At 38.4% G+C, this 17,435-nt stretch overlaps 2 protein-coding genes across 5 annotated transcripts in view; one reads left to right on the top strand and one right to left on the bottom strand.

The window, feature by feature from the left end:
* The window catches only part of gbf1 (golgi brefeldin A resistant guanine nucleotide exchange factor 1), a 54,219-nt gene extending 44,595 nt beyond the window's left edge, over positions 1-9,624 (top strand). For 2 of the 4 annotated variants that reach the window (XM_088420818.1, XM_088420816.1), the window contains 10 exons: positions 1,027-1,184; positions 1,273-1,522; positions 2,403-2,611; positions 4,063-4,213; positions 5,118-5,248; positions 5,341-5,442; positions 5,751-5,864; positions 5,956-6,133; positions 6,813-6,998; positions 7,881-9,624. In XM_088420818.1, the coding sequence (XP_088276944.1) occupies positions 1,027-1,184; positions 1,273-1,522; positions 2,403-2,611; positions 4,063-4,213; positions 5,118-5,248; positions 5,341-5,442; positions 5,751-5,864; positions 5,956-6,133; positions 6,813-6,998; positions 7,881-8,128 (1,727 nt within the window). In that variant the 3' untranslated portion in view covers positions 8,129-9,624. Of the gene's footprint in view, positions 1-1,026; positions 1,185-1,272; positions 1,523-2,402; positions 2,624-4,062; positions 4,214-5,117; positions 5,249-5,340; positions 5,443-5,750; positions 5,865-5,955; positions 6,134-6,812; positions 6,999-7,880 lie in introns of all 4 variants that reach the window. The other 2 variants (XM_088420817.1, XM_088420815.1) reach the window with 1 other exon arrangement.
* Positions 9,625-9,877: 253 nt separating this feature from the next.
* Positions 9,878-15,517, bottom strand: macroh2a2 (macroH2A.2 histone). The gene is made up of 9 exons (XM_088420819.1): positions 15,272-15,517; positions 13,770-13,947; positions 13,455-13,561; positions 13,059-13,256; positions 12,462-12,566; positions 12,272-12,371; positions 12,102-12,191; positions 11,854-12,028; positions 9,878-10,906 (listed from the first exon to the last, which is right to left on the bottom strand). Exons 2-9 carry the CDS (start codon positions 13,939-13,941, stop codon positions 10,741-10,743), a joined length of 1,113 nt encoding a protein of 370 aa, XP_088276945.1. The 5' UTR covers positions 13,942-13,947; positions 15,272-15,517; the 3' UTR covers positions 9,878-10,740.
* Between the last annotated feature and the right edge of the window lie 1,918 nt (positions 15,518-17,435).

Here is a 17,435-nt window from a genome sequence, read left to right as displayed (position 1 = left end):
TGTATTATTTTTTTTATGGGTTACTCACATGAGTACCATTAGGGATGCATCCTTTCTTTCATTAAAAACAGTTTCCCTCAAATTCCTTCTCTGTGTCGCTCTGACATTAGCAGTACACCATCTGTGTGTACACACAGTTATAGTTTACATGGGTTGCTCTGGATCCAGTTTAATTAGTTCAAGGAAGTCAGAGCAAAATCTCCGTCAACTGTAAAGTGATAATATAAGCAATCTCCTTCACGAAAATGATACACAGCCCCGCCCAACAGCCAATCCAAGCCGCTTCAGTAGCAAATATCCTCAGAATAGGACGACTTGGGTCGCACATGCTTAGCTTTATGAAAGGCAAGAAGAAAACTATTAAATAGAGCTTGTGTTGCCCTTGCAGATTGTCTTGCCATCTGGCAAGAGGGCAATTAGCTATTGAGCTTGATTAGCCTGTTTGTTAGCCATAAGTTGTGCTATGTTCATGTGCTCTTTTAAATAGACCTTTTCATACTTCTCAAATGAAGGATGGCTGAACTGACTGTGCTTGAAGCCACGGCATAGCTTCGAAACATAATTAAAAATACTCGTTTACTGTCAAGTATAACTAGAGTTAGAATTTTGAAAACAGACGCAAACATAATTTATAAAATTTTGTCTCGTGACCAAACTATTGGAACAGGACTAACAGGTGTTGTGTGTGAAAACTACATTTGTGCAATTTAAATTTGAAACAAACATGAAAACCATAGTGGTTTATTCAGGTGAAAAACGAAACCATTATTGAAGATGAGAGAATTTTTCAGAGAGAATTTTTCAGCCATTGTGCAATCACCCACGAAGGATCCCAGATTATAATTTATAATACTTAAGATAATACTTGAGAAGATTAGCACACATTTTAGTAACTTGACCTTCTGATCAATAAATTGACGTTGAAAATTCAATCAGCAATTCTTGTTGAATCCCCCTTTCCAACAATACTTCATTTGTGAAGTATTTATGTTTTGACACGAGTCAATCTGTAATCTGTTTGTCCAGGTGCTCAGTCGGACAGTGAGCTGCCATCCCATCATCCGAGCGAAGTGAGTTTAGATCGCGGCTATACATCTGACTCCGAGGTCTACACTGAACACAGCAAGGCACGGATCCCTCGTTCCACAACAGATGTGGATGTAGCTACCAGTGGATGGCTGGTGGTCAGTACCCACACATTACTTCAGATGATTTTATGCTTTGACCTTTTTCTGGAAACCCTCAATTTAAAGACCACTTTGTGTTTTTTAGGTTGGAAAAGAGGATTTGGAAATTAGTAAGACCCTACCAGTGACTTCCAAATCCCAACTCAATCACCCGTTGGTCAACCAGTACAGTCTGACACTGGGTCAGGACCTGGGTCAGCATGACACAAAGTCTCTCATCAAGTGTGTTGAAACACTGTCCTTCATTGTCCGTGACGCCGCCCACGTCACACCAGACAACTTTGAGCTGTGTGTTCGAGCCATCCGGGTATTCGTGGAGGCTAGTCTTAATGGAGGTTAGTTACTCAAATGCACATACAATAAAAGACACAGCAGAATACACTTTATCGCAGTAAAACCTGCTGCCAAATGTGGTGAAATGCCCAGCCTACGCTTCAAAATAAGACTTCACCATACCGAATAATGTATGGACATGAACACTTTGGGACACTTTATTTATTCATTTCAAATCCTTTCTGGAAACATGTCACATCGACGGTGACAATACATTCTACTTCATAAACTGTTCCTCCCACCCGACGTGAGTCGGAATTCCCAAAGTAAACTACAGGTTGTTCCGAAATCATGTTCAATAGGACACTTAAAATTACTTATGCTGACATTTTATTGTATAGCGCCAGTTGCTAGCTTTGAGCGCAGTATCTAGCATAAATTAGCTGCTAGCTCAGTTTCCGTGTCTTCGAAAGCAGTCAGATCACTTTGCATAGGAGATTTGATAGACATAAATCAAAACAGCACACATTGATGCTGGCATCCTAACATGGTTGCAGTTGCTACTGATCAGTTTTGAACATACAGGGCTGAGTCAAATGTGTCTTCTGTGGGTCTGATGTCACTTGTCTCATTGAAAAATAACTATGCGGAGAGAGCTGTCTAAAATCTCAGAGTTTAGGTTAAAGAAAATGTTGATTATCAAAAAATATAGATATAAAAAATGTAGTCATTCGTCATCATCAAGTGGGTAAATAACTTTAAAAACTGGCATTTATACTGGGCATTATTTATATTACAGATTTCACCAAATCCTTGTTCTTGTGGACTCAATCTCGTGAGACGTCTCGTCACTACACATTATATGTTATATACTACTAATAGAACTTGACAAAATGTTACAAGCTGTACTGCAAATGTGTTAGAGCATGTTTCGTTCCTCAGGTTACCGCAACCATGACAAGAAGAAGAGTCATAAGTACGATTCTGCCAAGTCTCGTTTAAGGAAGAAGGCTGGAGGAAAGGAGAAAGAGAGTGGGAATGGGGCAAGACGAGGCGGAAGTCGAGCTTCCGGCCATCGTCCATCACGTTCCCATAGTGATGACGAGGAGGACGAAGGTGTCCCAGCAGGTTATCATACTGTGTCATTACAGGTTAGTCGGGATGTAAGTACAGGAGCCTTCTTTTTCATTCTATTTAGTATTCTGTTTGATTGCAACATTAGTTATTGCCTGATTTTAAATACAGTTGCTAATATTCGGTACATTTTTAGTCATGATTAGTTATGTCAGGTAAAAATTATTTCAGCAGTGATTGTGGTTTTTTTTTTTTACTTTGATTTTAACAGGGGGGTGGGGGGGGCTACCAATTTTTTTGGTGTCTATGCCTTTAAGGGGTGGTGCAATTTTGAGTAATTCCTCATCTAAAAACATTGCACCAGCCTAAAGCAATTTAGTTGTTTGAATATGTGTATGTAAGAACAATTTTTTTGAAAAAAAGAATCCAAAGAAATGCAGGTCAGTGTGAACACTCGAAATTGTTCGTAGGTGTGAATGTACAGTAAGTGTGGATGTTTGATTGTCTGTTTTTGCCTTGTGATTGGCTGGCCACCAGTTCAGGGTGTAACCAGCTTCTTGCTCAATAACTACTGGGATAGACTAGTCCACATCCGCAATTGAAATAAGCATTCAGAGAATGGAAGTTGCACAAATATTTAACATAACAGTATGACTAATGGGAAAGGCTGACCTACACCCAATATAGCAGATATTTATTCATTTTTAGTGATTTACACTCATCCATATGAGATAGGATTTCCCTTTTTGAAATTTCATTTGAATTGAGTTGTGCGATTGATTAGGCATTCATTATTCTTTGCTGACCTTGTAGTAAATATTCTGACGTGAAATATGTTTTTTGATCTCAATGAACAGAAAATGCATTGTGCTGTCACTTTCTGTTATGCACACTCGCGATGGATTTGCACTGTGCGTTTTAAGTAAGCTCTTCCTATGGAATTTTATATTGTATGGAATTATTGGCTTTTTCAAGATAGATTATTATAGTAGCAAATGCATTTCACATCATAGATGTTGAATTCAGAATTTTGAGAAAAAGGAAATACAGGATGTTGAATCTATAATTTGTGAAAAACAAGGTGTGTGACGTTTGGCATGTTAAATGTGGGAAAAGGGAAGCATTGAATATTTGAAGATGCACTGTCGGCTTTACATTTGAAAATAAACAGGTCTGCTAACCAGGGATGGGAAAATGAAGCTTCATAAAGCACATGCGATACTTTTTTTTACTCTAGATTGTACTCCTGGTTTAATTTAAAGATAAATGTGAATGCAATGGAAATTCAATGAAAATATATTAAATTTCCACTTCTTCAAACCATGAGTGCCATCTATAGGTGTGAAAAATTTTACAAATGCTTCATGTTGCTTCATTTGTCCATCACTACTACTAGCATGTACGATAAATCCATATTCAATATGCATGTGCCTTGTCAGACATCACATTGAATTTATCACCCAACTTATTATTGTAGTATTATAGTTTCTTTTGTTAATGCTTACTCATATTGTGTCTAATGTTTTAGCTTCTAGACTTGATGCACACATTGCACACTCGCGCTGCAAGTATCTACAGCTCTTGGGCAGAAGAACAGCGGAATCTGGAGGCTGCCGGTAGAAAGATTGAAGCTGACTCGCAGACACTGTGGACTAGTTGCTGGTGCCCACTACTGCAAGGTCTGCTTATATTGCATTGTACAGACTATATCATGCTCATGTGTTTGCTTCAAACAGATTTTCTTTTAGGTTATATTTTGCAATTAATGCATGTTTTAATAAAGGTGGTATTAACTTGACCTATTTCAAGTTTGCCCTATCGCAAATCAATGAGGGGAAAAAAATCAATGCACATTAAAAACTCAACATATAAACTTATTACATATTACATATTTCTAACTGCACTTACACATGCGTACATCGACATATCCTCATGAGACCCAGCCTGTTCATTTATGTCCATTGTTGTGTCCAATTTGTCTCAGGAAGATAGCAAGGTTAGTTGCATCCCACCCAAACACGAGCCATTATTGGAAAGGCCAGGATGTCCTCTACTGAGCACACCAGAAATTAGTAGGAGTAGTTTGAATGAGTCAAAGACATCGACCAACAACAAATGTACAATGTGCAATACAATAGACACAAATGAATGGGTTTCATCTCAGGGGGGATATGCAAATGCTGTAAATACTGTATGCACATTTAAATTGCAAAATGGCCACTCCCCGAGATGGATTAAAGCAGGTTGATTTTGCTACTTATGCGCTGAACCAAGGATATAGATATACAGTATATGTACTGTGTGTGAGTGTGTATATATATATTTTTTCCTCAATTCTACTTCATAATTTTGCTTTATTGTTATTTGTAAGTATTTTATGTGAATTTTGTCTCAATTTTATATAAAATAGTACAATTTAATGTCCTCTATAAATCCATTAATTTAAACAAATGGTCCACCCCTAGTCTAAGCTCTTATCAAAACATATTTTTTAAACCGCTTTTAGATTGGTTGGCACATTTTAGGTTAATTTGAATCACTTCTTTGGTGTATATCTCCATTTCTGCACTTGTATCACCAAAGGCATCGCTTGGCTGTGCTGCGATGCCAGACGTCAAGTGCGCATGCAGGCTCTCAACTACCTCCAGAGGGCTCTGCTTGTACACGATCTGCAGACGCTAGATGCTACCGAATGGGAGTCCTGCTTCAATAAGGTGATTCTTATGCAGCTTACGTAATTTGGAAAGGAAAAAAAAACTAAATCAATGCATACATTTAAAAAGCTAAATTAATTATCTCCTTGCAGGTGCTATTCCCACTATTGACCAAGCTGCTAAACAACATCAGCCCAGCTGATGTAGGTGGAATGGAGGAGACCAGAATGAGAGCCTGTACTATCCTATCAAAGGTTTGCGCTATACACAAGCAATGGATAAATCAACATATTTTAGAGTTTTATATATGTGCCATTTTCTGGCATCATGGTACCAAGTAGGTATTGTTGTTAGCTGAGGAATGTCATGGAGTGCTCAGCACCTGCAGTCAATTGTAAAACTTTTTGATAGTGGTGGGCTTTAATTACACAAATTTTCACGGTTCTCAGGACTCAATATGTGAAACAGTCTGTTAGGCTTTACGTACGATCCTCACAGGCTTGTGTGAATATGTATTTTCATAATAATTGCTATGTTTTTAAATGATCATCATGTATGGCAGGTTTTTCTACAGCATCTCCTACCATTGCTGTCCCTGCCTACCTTTGCTGCCCTGTGGCTCACCATTCTGGATTTCATGGACAAGTACATGCACGCAGGATCCAGTGACTTATTGGTGGGGGCTTTGACAGCAAACGTGATGTCACTCCGTAGCATAGATGTCTGTGAATGTGGAACTCAACATACATCTGTGTTGGTATGTTTAGTTGGAGGCCATCCCAGAGTCTCTGAAGAACATGCTGCTGGTGATGGACACAGCAGAAATCTTCCGCAGCCCAGATTCCAAGACAAGATACTCAGATTTATGGGAAATAACGTGGGAACGAATCGACTGCTTCCTGCCTCACCTTAGAGAAGAGCTCTTTAAACAAACTGTTTTACCAGGTACATGTTTATTTCATGCACTTTCACTTGAAGCTGCTTGACCTAACTCAAAAATGGAGTCATTTTTATTGTCGTAGAACAGAAACGATTCTGCCCGAGGATTGAAACGTCATATTCATGATTTCATTCCCTTACACTGAGGAGTACACTTGTCAATCACCGTCTTCAAAGGAGGATTGGCAGGGGGTCCTTTGATCCTACTCCACCGTGAATCCCAAATCTTGGGGAAAAAAGACTTTACTGATGCACGACACCCTGTGGGTTTTGAAAGCCAAAATGCTCTTAATTGGCTGGCATTTAAGTAGTTAGATATAGGAAGGTGTAAATGATGTCATATTAGTTGGGGTTTTCCCGTATTTGGCCATTGTAACTGCAAATAAACGTTACAAGTAACTAAACAGTTTGTACTGCAATTTGAATTTGAAGCCCTTTTTCCTTACAGCTTTACCAGGAAATTTGCACTATAAAGGAGAAACAATAGACAAACATTAAATAAATGACTGAGAACTGGGAAACAATATAATCTGAAGCTATATGTTAGGGATTCTAGGTTCTTGTTTGCCTTCTTGACTATATATTTTTTCTCTCATGTTTTAGATCAAGTACTGACTTTCCAACTATTGAAACTTTGCTGCAGAACTATTTAAGTTACTTCATCTTCAGTATGTTGCATCCTTAGTTCCTTCAGAACCAGTACCCAGTCCTCCATCTGAGGTGCAGCCATCATCCTCAGGCCAGCCCCCCTCACCACCGGGGTCTGTGGTTCCAGCACTCCAACAACCGCCCTCCCCTGTGCCTATAATTTGTGCAGAGCCTCAAACTCCAAGCAGGCCATCATCACCACAGGAGACCCAAGCTGCCAATGGTACCACCATACATTTTTCAGCTGGTTAAAGGTTATTTTATTGACAGATTTGATCTAAATGGTCAGAGTCACATATAGTTTTATCAGCACTCCAACGTTTTGGATTCAAAATAATTTCTTTGCTGCCAAAAACAATTACCTAAGATTTTGTTTCCGTTTAGTTGAGGGACATTTTGGTTCATCCCGTTTTTTAAATTTTGTTTTAGAATGAGGACATTGATAGAAAGCCTATGTGTCAACTGCATAGATATGATAGTCAAGATTAGAGTTCTGACAACTTTGAACCAAAGGTAGCATTTTAGCACTGTAGTCGCCGCAGAATTTAAGTCATACCAAAACAATGCACCATGAACAAGAAGTTGCACTGAAATCTAAAACGCATTTCGGGGTACACGTTGCTTTAAAAAAACAAAACAAAACAAAGCCCGACCTCACAATCTGCTTTCGCAGGCCATGTAATATCATATGATGGGGCCATATCTGGTACCTGGGCCATGACTTGCTTAGACCAGTGGTTGTCAAATGGGGGTATGTGTAACCCTGAAGATATGAGAATTTAACAGATTTAATGTAATGCTTTTTTTTTAAATCCCAAGAAAGAAAGAGATTTTTCTTTTCAAATTGAGAGCAAATTTCTGGGAACATTTGCAAGTTTCATATTGAAATGCATTAGTGACACAATTCAGAAGAAGAGTCAGAAATATATCCGATGATGTTACATGATAGATATTCTGGAGTTACTAAAAAAGATATCTCTAGAGATACCACTTTTATGTTCATTGACTTGCATTGGATGTGATGATTTATACAAATGTATACTCCTACATACGTGATTAAAAATAAAATGCCTAACATAAAATGTTCTGGTCTAATGTCTTTCAGGACCAGAGCGATCATCTTCCCCAGTGTTGCCACCAATGCCAGTGCCATCGCAAAGCCCTCACTGTCAAATGCCCACACCCTTGAGCCAGTCCCCTCTCATTATCCAACCACTTGCCTCTCCGCTACAGGTGGGGGTCCCGCCCATGTCCCTGCCAATCATCCTCAACCCCGCCCTTATCGAGGCCACATCCCCGGTACCGCTGCTTCCGGGTCCCAGACCTACAAGCCCCTCGGACGAGGTCCAGTAGGACCCCCCCCCCCCCCCCCCCCCCCCCCAGCCCAACCACCACATGCTTGTCAAATGAAGTCAGATCTGATCCGTTTATATCACTTGTTCATAGTGGCAATTCTGGCAGATTGCAGTTTATTTGGACTCATTCCACAGTCTGGAGGTCAAAATGCATTGACGAGTTCGCCCAATCATTGACGAGTTGCTATTTATGTTCGGAATTTCACTTGTTTGCTTTCTGACAGCTAGACTTCATGCTTTAACTGTTTGGACACTCCTGTAGTCAAATAACAAAACCGTTTTCTTTTTCTTTTCTTTTTTTTTCCACTTACATACATACGCTAGTAAAATGATTCCATAAATGCTCAAGTTTGGGCTTACATAGTTTTTCCGATTCCGAGCAACCGAGCATGTCAGCAATGTGCTTCCCAACGTGTTAACGCAGTGAAGCAAAGTCCACATTTAAACCTGATAATCATGCAAGATTTGAGGTTTGCTGGCGCATGTAAATGTTGAGATTGTAGGCAGGGAGAATTAAGTATTTTAGGTACTGCATGTCAGTTAAAATCAGGTCTGTCCGTGTTCTTAGCAGCCTTGTTATCACTCGTGGAGATTCTGCTCACGAGGGGGAGAAAAAGATATATATTGTGTTTCGTGTATTGGACTAAGAGACTGGTTTGTATTCCCCCTGCTACACGTTTTTTTTTTTTTTTTTACATATATAGATTTTTTTTTAAACCCTTCCAAAAAAAACTGTTTTAATAGACCTCATGAAGTGTTTGTGTGCATGTGCATTTCTTCAGAGGATCAGCAGATCAACATTCCAATGCGTAGATTTATTTCTATAGTGCAGTATTGTTATTTTGTTTTTCTTGTGAACAATGTTAACACACGCCGTTTAAAGCCGAGGCCTGCAAACAATGCCGAAAACCTTCTTAGTGACTACAGCGGATCTGAATGAATGTGGCTCAAACTGAGTTTGGCTGCCAAGAGCGGAACTCCAGTTCCTTCTAAGAAATGACTTCAACTGAATTTTGAATCAATAAGGAGGGCTCACATTCTTTCAGAAACGCATTTAGGCTTGTGCTCGTTGCCTTCGTCAATGGCAATTGAAAGTTGACCAACTTTCATTGGCAGGCTGGCTTACGCGCTTTACGTTGACATAGAAATCATGTCTCCTTGTGTTTCAAGGAGTAGGAATTTTTAGTTATCAAATACATTTTGTTTCACTACTTGAATACTAATTGTGTCACATAAGTTAGGTCGAGAGCCTCCTCTAAGTCGGATGGCCCCGGCGTCCTCTTTGTGATGTTTTATGTTATTTATCGAGTGGGAAAATAACAGGCAGTCTTGCACCACCAACAGCCTAAGAGATTTAAAAGAAAAAAATGTTTATTTCGTTGTGCATCTGGAACTGATGTTTTGCTTGGACAGGAAATCAAATCAATTGTACATAATATATAAATAAAAAGTGACGTACTTTTTAAAATGTAATAAATCTAATGTAAATAAGGATTGTTGTCGTCATATACCTCCCACGAGTCTCCTGTGTTATACACACAGCTATCAAACAGGAATGAGTGCAATTTTGTGCCGAATGAAATTATTTTAGATGACAAAAGGTAGAAGACTTTTTGTTGTCTGAAACATAATCCTATGAGCATTTTTCACTATTATTAAATGTGTCTTAGGTGATGAGGGTGGACATTTGGACGCAGCCTAGGACTCTTCGAGACATCGTCATGGAAAGACTCTCCCAAAAGCAAAATGATGTAAAACATTTTATTTCAAAGCAGAATGAGAACCACGTTTTTTTTTTTTTTGTCAGTAACCTTGTGTAATTGAAAAACTACAGAAGCCAAGAAATAACTTCTATTTATACATGGAATGTAAAAACATCCGTGACACAACAACGTAATGGCAAACTTAAGAGACTTAAATTATCTAATCTCTAAGAAACAGCAACATAGTTTGTCATCAGCGTTCCGTTCACATTTCCTTCTTAATTTCACTTACTGCAGATCCGCTTGTGTTATCAGCTACCGTGTAGTGAAAAAAATTGTCTCCCCAAGTTTTTTTTTTGCAATTACTTCTTTTAAAGATCAGTAAACAAAGGAAGGCCAAAGTAAATGAATACCTCTTTTTAAAGTTTATTTTTCATTATTTTTATGTATTAAAACTTAGAGCACCATTGACATTGAAAGCATGTCAATTGGAATCCGACCGACGTGAATTCATGTCAATTTCTTCTTTTTTGTCATGGTAAAGGAAAACATTTGAATGGCTCTGGTTTGATTATTATGAAAAGAAAAAATATTCAGATAACTCAAAATTAGCTGTCAAATTCTCTTTTTTTAATGCCTGGCATTAAGAGAGTTAAGTGGTAAAATATTCAACGTTACCCAACTGAAAAAGGGATCTTTGATCAGTTTTATTTCCTTAAGGGAAAAAAAAAAAAGTTCGCTTTAACTTGGGTTGGTTTATCTTTCTAATATTTTCATATCTTTGCTGATGTTGGGAGAAAATGCAATAAAATAAATAAATAAAAAGAGAAAACAAATATTTTTCACTGCACCATACTGAAAAGGACATCAGCATGTCCCACCGAGAAAAATCCACAACTAAGATTCCTCACTTGGAGTCCAACTTGGCCATTTCCTGAAGGTATATCCCGATACTCTCACTGTCAAACACGACAAAGTATATGTTTTTCAGAGAGGAGTTGGTGGATGACACAAAGTGGTTGGAGATGGCCTTGAGGATGAGCTGGGCAGCTGTTGCTTTTGGGAATCCATTCCTGTGGGTGAGGTTTATTTAAGGACATGTTTTGTTTGTTTTTTTTTTAAATAACAACGAAGACATCCAAACTCATTTGGTCGCATGGTTGGAGAATGGTGAACAACAAAACACAAGGTTTCTATTTTATTTAGTCGGGAATGTGAGGCATTTTGAAGTCATTAAGCACTTGTTTCTGCACAAATGTTAATGAAAAAAAAATGCTGTTTTTATGTTTTTTTTTCCTCTGTCCAAGCATTAATCAACAAGTAATCAGTTAACTCTAGTACTTAACTCGAGTAGTTGATTACTCTAGGTACTTTTTGTGAATTAGTACTGAAGTAATTATTTCTTTAGGTAATCAAGGACTAAAATAATCAGTATATGTACTTGATTACTTTAGTTATCGATCACTATAGTAGGTGTACTTCAGTACCTTACGTAATCACTTTTCAGTTGATTACCCAAAGTAATTTACGTCAACAATAAATTACCTACCTAAATTAATAAGTTTAGTACTTACTAATTGATTCCATTATACTTAATCTATTTAATAACGGCCGTTTTTAGACAATCCTTTAGTCAACCCTTGATTTTTTTTTTATTTTTTTTGTATCTGGGATTGAATGTCTGGAGTCTTAAAAAAATGTCTTTGGGGATTTAATGAGTTCATTTTTTTCAATTATCAATCATTGGAAAAAAAGCCATTGTACATCCAGAACACCAACGATGGACAACTGAAGCTTCATGAAACAGGTGATATCTTTTACTCCTCTCAGTTTAAAGATGCAGTGGAAATTTACTATTTTTCCACTGTGCTAGCATTTATCTTTAATCCAAGAGCGCCATCGAGAGGAATAAAAAAATATTGCAAGTGCTTCATGAGACTTCATTTTCCCATCAGTGCAGAATGCTACAAGTGCTAATGCATGAATCATTTTTATTGCAAACAAGTGGGTGTGTCCTCACCGTCCAGCCGGGAGGGACGGGAAAGCCAAAGATTTGTATTTCTTCTCCTCTGCAGCTGAGAGGCAATTCTCCACGGACTTTTCTAAATGTTCCTCGCACTTCTCTGATCCCCACTGAGGAACATTGCAGTGGATGATGACACGGGCTGTCATTCCATTAGCCTGGCTCACTGCCACTACACGGGAATTAAAAAAAAACCATTAAATTTGAATGTTACATTTTTGTCAAATGATGGGTGCAATCAGTACCTGATGCCACCTCCAAAGGTCCCTGTGCTTTGCGAAGCTCCTTGACTCCGTCGAGGAATTCTTGACCTCCTGCCTTCTCCAAAGCATTGCCTTCAAACGAAACAACAGCAAAAATAGTTCAGATGAGTGCAAAAAAGTAGCAAGGTGTCACCGAAGTGGCGCTTTCTCACCGACGGCATCTTTGAGGTCCATCTCTGCATTTGTTGGGTTAATTATGGCGTCCACCTTTATTGTTCCGATTTTGCCAATTTCAGTCACTGTGAGAGAAAGCTGCGGTTCCCCACCAGCAAACAACTTAGCGTCAAAGTGGCAGTTTGGAACAAACCAAAAAGAAAGCTGGCTTCAAGAATACAAAATTACCTTTTGACCGAGGAACAGAGTCTTGGCTGAGAGAACGGTAAATCCATCACCCGGGCCATCTTCAACTGTGGAATTTGGTACCGATTCTTTGTCGTTGTCTGTGCTCTGTCACATGAAAACATATATGCAGTTATTTTATATATTTATTTTTACATCCTCTGTGTGTGTTTTTTTTTCTACTAACAGGCAATAAATTAACTAATTCCATCCCAAAGGCATACTAATACATCTTCAAAGTGTCAACATTCAATCCCAGGTACTTCTTTGCAGGTTCCGCTTATCATTAGCACATGCATTTGCTCTCCCCCCTCACACGTAGTCTCTGCACAGCTCTCTCACTCACAGCCACAAGAGCACCACTCATTGCCAAAATGCCCTTATACCATGAATCTGTCTATGGAGAATTATGAGCGGTGGTTTAGTTTTAAGCAAAGTGCCTTCATTTGTGTTTGAACAAGACCAAGTAGGTTGTAGGTTGACTTTTTTTAGACTCCACATTTGGACTGGACGTGGGAGTGTTATTCCTGTTTATCAGGTAGGCACAGCTGTGAAGTGACAGTCTTTGGGGGGGGCAAGGCACACAATCAGTAGACTAACCTTTGGCTTTCGCCCTCGTTTGCCTTTAACCTTTTTGGAGGGTTTGACTGCTTTGGTGGTTTTGGAGCGTGACTCCTGCTTTTCGGGGACAGACGCCTGGCTGTCCACTTTGACTCGGTTTCCTCTCTTCTTGGAAAGAAGCTCCGGATGAATGCGAGGCAGAACTCCTCCGTTTGAGATAGTCACACCGCGAAGAAGCTGGAAAACATGAACTTTGATTCTCGGGGAACACTATCTCTTACTATGCCATGTTTTCTCAACTTATAATTATGAAGTAAATGCGGAACAGAGGAGCCCGTTACATAAAGAGGCACAAATATCTTGCACACAAACATGCTTTAAACATCTTCCTCATTTTAATTCACATCAAAGGTTGCTGAAGGAATGCGTAGCTACCTGATTAAGCTCCTCATCATTAGCCACAGCTAGCTTAATGTGTCTTGGAGTGATTCTGCCTTTCTTGTTGTCCCGTGCAGCATTTCCGGCCAACTCCAAAATCTCAGCTACAAAGAAGAAGAAAATGGAATTTAATGACACGTTAATTTTTATTTATATACTTTTACTTTTTATTTTTAAACTTATTTATATATTTATACTTGTCACTGTGATATATATACTCTTTTAGAAACAGTTGTATTGGTAAAAAAGTCAGTTGACTAATTTTTTTTAACGAAGACAAACCTTCCAAGAGACACGGTGTAGTCATTTTACCTGCTAAGTATTCGATGACTGCTGCCATGTAGACAGGTGCCCCCATGCTGATGCGATATTTGTGTGTGCCAGTGCGCAGATATCTCATCATTCGGCCAACAGGGAAGATGACCCCTGCCCGGGCTGAGCGGGACAGCTTTGTGACCTTCTTTTTCCCCCCTCTGGCAGACATCCTCTTCTGCAGTTCCAAATTTGGTAGAAGACACAGTTTAGGGATATCAAAAGGACATAAACTGGATCTGATCATTTACTGCCAGGGATGGTGTGTTTATTTTTAGGGGCTGTACAACTGCACTGCATATTTGAGGTATAAAGTATTTTATTTTTATTTTTTTATTTAAAAATACAATGATGCTCATTGCTAAATTTTCAAAATGTGCTGTGGACATTCTTGTGTGTTGGCATAAAAATAACATTGCAGTTGCACAGGTAACAGCTGTTTAGTTTGGTCATGTGATGTTCATAAACTGAGCGGTGATTGGTCAGCCCCTGAGATACTGTGATGTCATTTCTGTTGATATTGGTGGCAAAATGGCCGCTGTCCAAAATGAATTAAAACAGGTTGTTTTTGCAGTTTTATTCATATTCCACAAACGCAATATTATTCGGGATAATGTGACAAGATGGGCCCAAAAAACATTTCTGACTTGAATTTTTGTGTATTCAATTAATTCAATGTTTCATTATGTATTTCTAACTTGACAGTTTGGCTAAGTTTTATGTGCCTCGCTACATAGTCCTTGTGATCCATCCAGTGTTTGTTTTCCGGTTTTGTTTTTTTCGTTGAAGACGGAAAAAAGAATCGATTGAAAAAATGTTTTTGTCCACAACCTGAAGGTGGCACGGGCATGTGTCCCAATACTTTTGTTAAATACGTTCCCCGCGAGTAGGATTTAGGTCCGTATTTAAAAAAAAAAAAATGTACATGTATTTCTATAAACCATTTGATGACGTTGATAACTTAGGGGAGGTCATTGACGCTCGGGGTTGTATTATTTTGTAACATTGCAACGTTGAGGACGCCATTGGGTCATCATGTTCGTATCCGCACTAATTCGCACGGGTTCCCTAGTTGGCATGTCGGCGGAAGGATACGACAGACTGAACTCCGCACAACTCATCGTAGCTACGCATTCGCAATTAGGTATTTCTGCCATTTACATTGTACAAAATATATCCACAAGCGGCAATAACCGGAGCGACTCGCGTAACACTTGCAAACACAAAACATATAACGAAATGTGCCAATTATGCAATAGGAACCAGCGAGCTGGTTGTCAAATTACTCCGCACATCTCGCGAGCTTCTCCTGTTAATTCTGATACATTTTTCTCATGAACACACTTCAACAAGGCCCTTCCCGCCCACTTATTTTGTCATGCACACTTCCAGTCCTCATGACAACCTCCTCAGACGTGGGAACTAGCAAGAAGCAGTGTCCCCGAGTGCCAAGCTTCAGGCGCCGATGCGTGAAATGAAGACAAATGCTCCAAGTTTCCTACCTGTTTTTCCGCTACTGTCCTCTTGTCACGCGAGACAAGCGCGCCCTCGCTGCTCCTGGGGAGAACGAATTCCCAATAACACACTCCGCGCCAAACGGTCTTAATCTGAATTCTCTGCTCGTAACTTCTTTTTTTCAAAACCCCCCTTAGGAAAAAAATACAGCAAAGAAGAACATGCGCAGGCTGTGTGGAGGCTGGCTCTGTGCTACTGATGCTGGAAAGGGGAAAAATTCAATACCGGGAAAAGTCGATGAAAACGCCCCCCCCCCACCCCCCAATACCGAGTCTCCAAAATAAACGAATAGCGGTGTTATTCGCACGTCATGGCGGTAATTGATTTTCAAACAACAACGATTTCACATTTTAATCTTTGAGCAGAAAATGGAACCCAGACTGCAGAAATCGCACACAAGTCATTTGAGACCCAGGAGTTAGAGAGACGGTGGTGAGCCGTTACATTTTTTAAACGATATATTTGGGGGAAATCAATACATCAAATGTATAATTAAAGAAAAAATATGCAGAAAATTACGTAGAGAAATATGATATGAAAAATATCTAAAACTGCTGGTGGTTTGTACAAAACAAAGGATTTGTACTTGGGGTACTTGGAAGAACTTCTAGGGGGTACTCGAGATTTTAAAAACAAACATGCAAAAATCCTTCAAAAATAATTATTGAGGAAAATGTTTCAGGAAAATATAAGTCCATAAAACAAATTTTATGTTCAGTAGGTTATTCAATTTCATTAAAAAATAAAAACTCCGATTCTCGCTCATACTTGAATGGTTGGACACATCTTCTCATGTGCCACCTCTCGTTACCTGTCAATTTAAGTTTTTTTTGTTTGTTTTTTTTTTTGTTTTTTAAACACACCTCTAAAATGATGCCAAAAGTTGAATATATATCCATTTATTAACAATTAAGTTAACAATTTAGTTTTGTGAACAGATTTCCTCTGTAACCCCAAAAGAGGACGCTTTATGTTTAATGTTTTTCTGTGTAGAAATATTTATTTATAATTATTTCTTTTTGAGAACAGGTCTGACACTTTATTGATTTTTTTGTGGAATATATTTATTAAAAATTAAGTTTTTGAAGTTAAGTTTTTTTTATGTATTTTTTTTTAAATATATATAACAGATTTCTTCTTTGATCCAAAAGAGGACACATTAGGTTGATTTTATACTGTAGTTAAGTTCGTTTGTTGAACTCTAGACGTTTGGTATTGTTGTTAGACTGCCCTCTAGCGGCCAGGTATAGCTCATGCATTTGCTTGGGTCTAGGGTGAAAAGCAAAATGGCCGCCGTGGTCTCGTGCGTGGGGACAATCAACTTGCATGCAAGTAGACTTCATGATGCGGCTGCTGATTTCTTTGAACAAGCAAATGGTGAGTCGAAATGCTGCTAAGATGGATGCCTTTCAATTATCAACGTTGACGTTTTGAATTGTAGATTGTAGAGAATTATTGTCACGTGTATAGCATGAAAGCACATGGTCAAATAAACTGGCACCAAAAATACCACGCCTAATTGTTGTTGAGCGTTTTGTAAAAGTTTTTGCTACGTAGGGTTTAGGTGATGTTTTTTGTGTTTGTTTGTTTGTTGTTTGTTAATTGTCATGTTCATGGATTAATTTTAAAGACAACGTGGTACTGACAACTTTTAAAATCAAAATGTTGTGATGTGATTTATCATTTGGAGTTGCTGAAATACAGCTGGAGATGCCAACACAAACGTTAAGTTTAAGAAATTAGACATGAAAGGTGCAGCACTCTGTTTTAAGTCTTATTTATTTTTTTCTTCTTTCGCTTTCTTCTTAAATACTTCTTATTTTTATTCATGCCATTTTCCTTTTCATTATTCTCCTTCTTAGTTTTTGTTTTCATTTTCTTTTTTCCCCTTGTTCTCATTTTCCTTATTTTCACCCTATTTCTAATTGTCTTGTTCTAATTCTTATTTTTTAATTTTAATTCTTACTTTTTTCTCATTCTTATTCCCAATCGTCATTTTTTTTCTTATTCGTTATATTCTTTTTAATTGTTCCTCTTATTTTTAATATTCTTACGCGAGTTATATATCTTTGGGCAAGCCAAGAATGCTATTTCTATTCATTATTCCAACGTAACTGCAATCAGAATGTCTGGAAATGTATATTGCACTGC

This window comes from Hippichthys cyanospilos, chromosome 8 (assembly GCF_059441005.1).
Source record: "Hippichthys cyanospilos isolate Australia breed blue-spotted pipefish chromosome 8, RoL_Hcya_1.0, whole genome shotgun sequence".
In the NCBI taxonomy this organism is placed as follows: Eukaryota; Metazoa; Chordata; class Actinopteri; order Syngnathiformes; family Syngnathidae; genus Hippichthys; species Hippichthys cyanospilos.
The sequence above is the reverse complement of the archived record's forward strand: the minus strand, read 5'-3'. Positions and strand labels throughout refer to the sequence as shown.

Bases quoted from the DNA above. Each gene is read 5' to 3' on its own strand.
- macroh2a2 (XM_088420819.1), bottom strand. From the start codon at position 13,941: ATGTCTGCCAGAGGGGGGAAAAAGAAGGTCACAAAGCTGTCCCGCTCA. The intron at 12,567-13,058 runs GTTAGTCTACTG...TTCATGTGACAG, and splicing joins AACGAGGGCGAAAGCCAAAG to AGCACAGACAACGACAAAGA. The intron at 12,192-12,271 runs GTGAGAAAGCGC...TTTCGTTTGAAG, and splicing joins GGACCTCAAAGATGCCGTCG to GCAATGCTTTGGAGAAGGCA.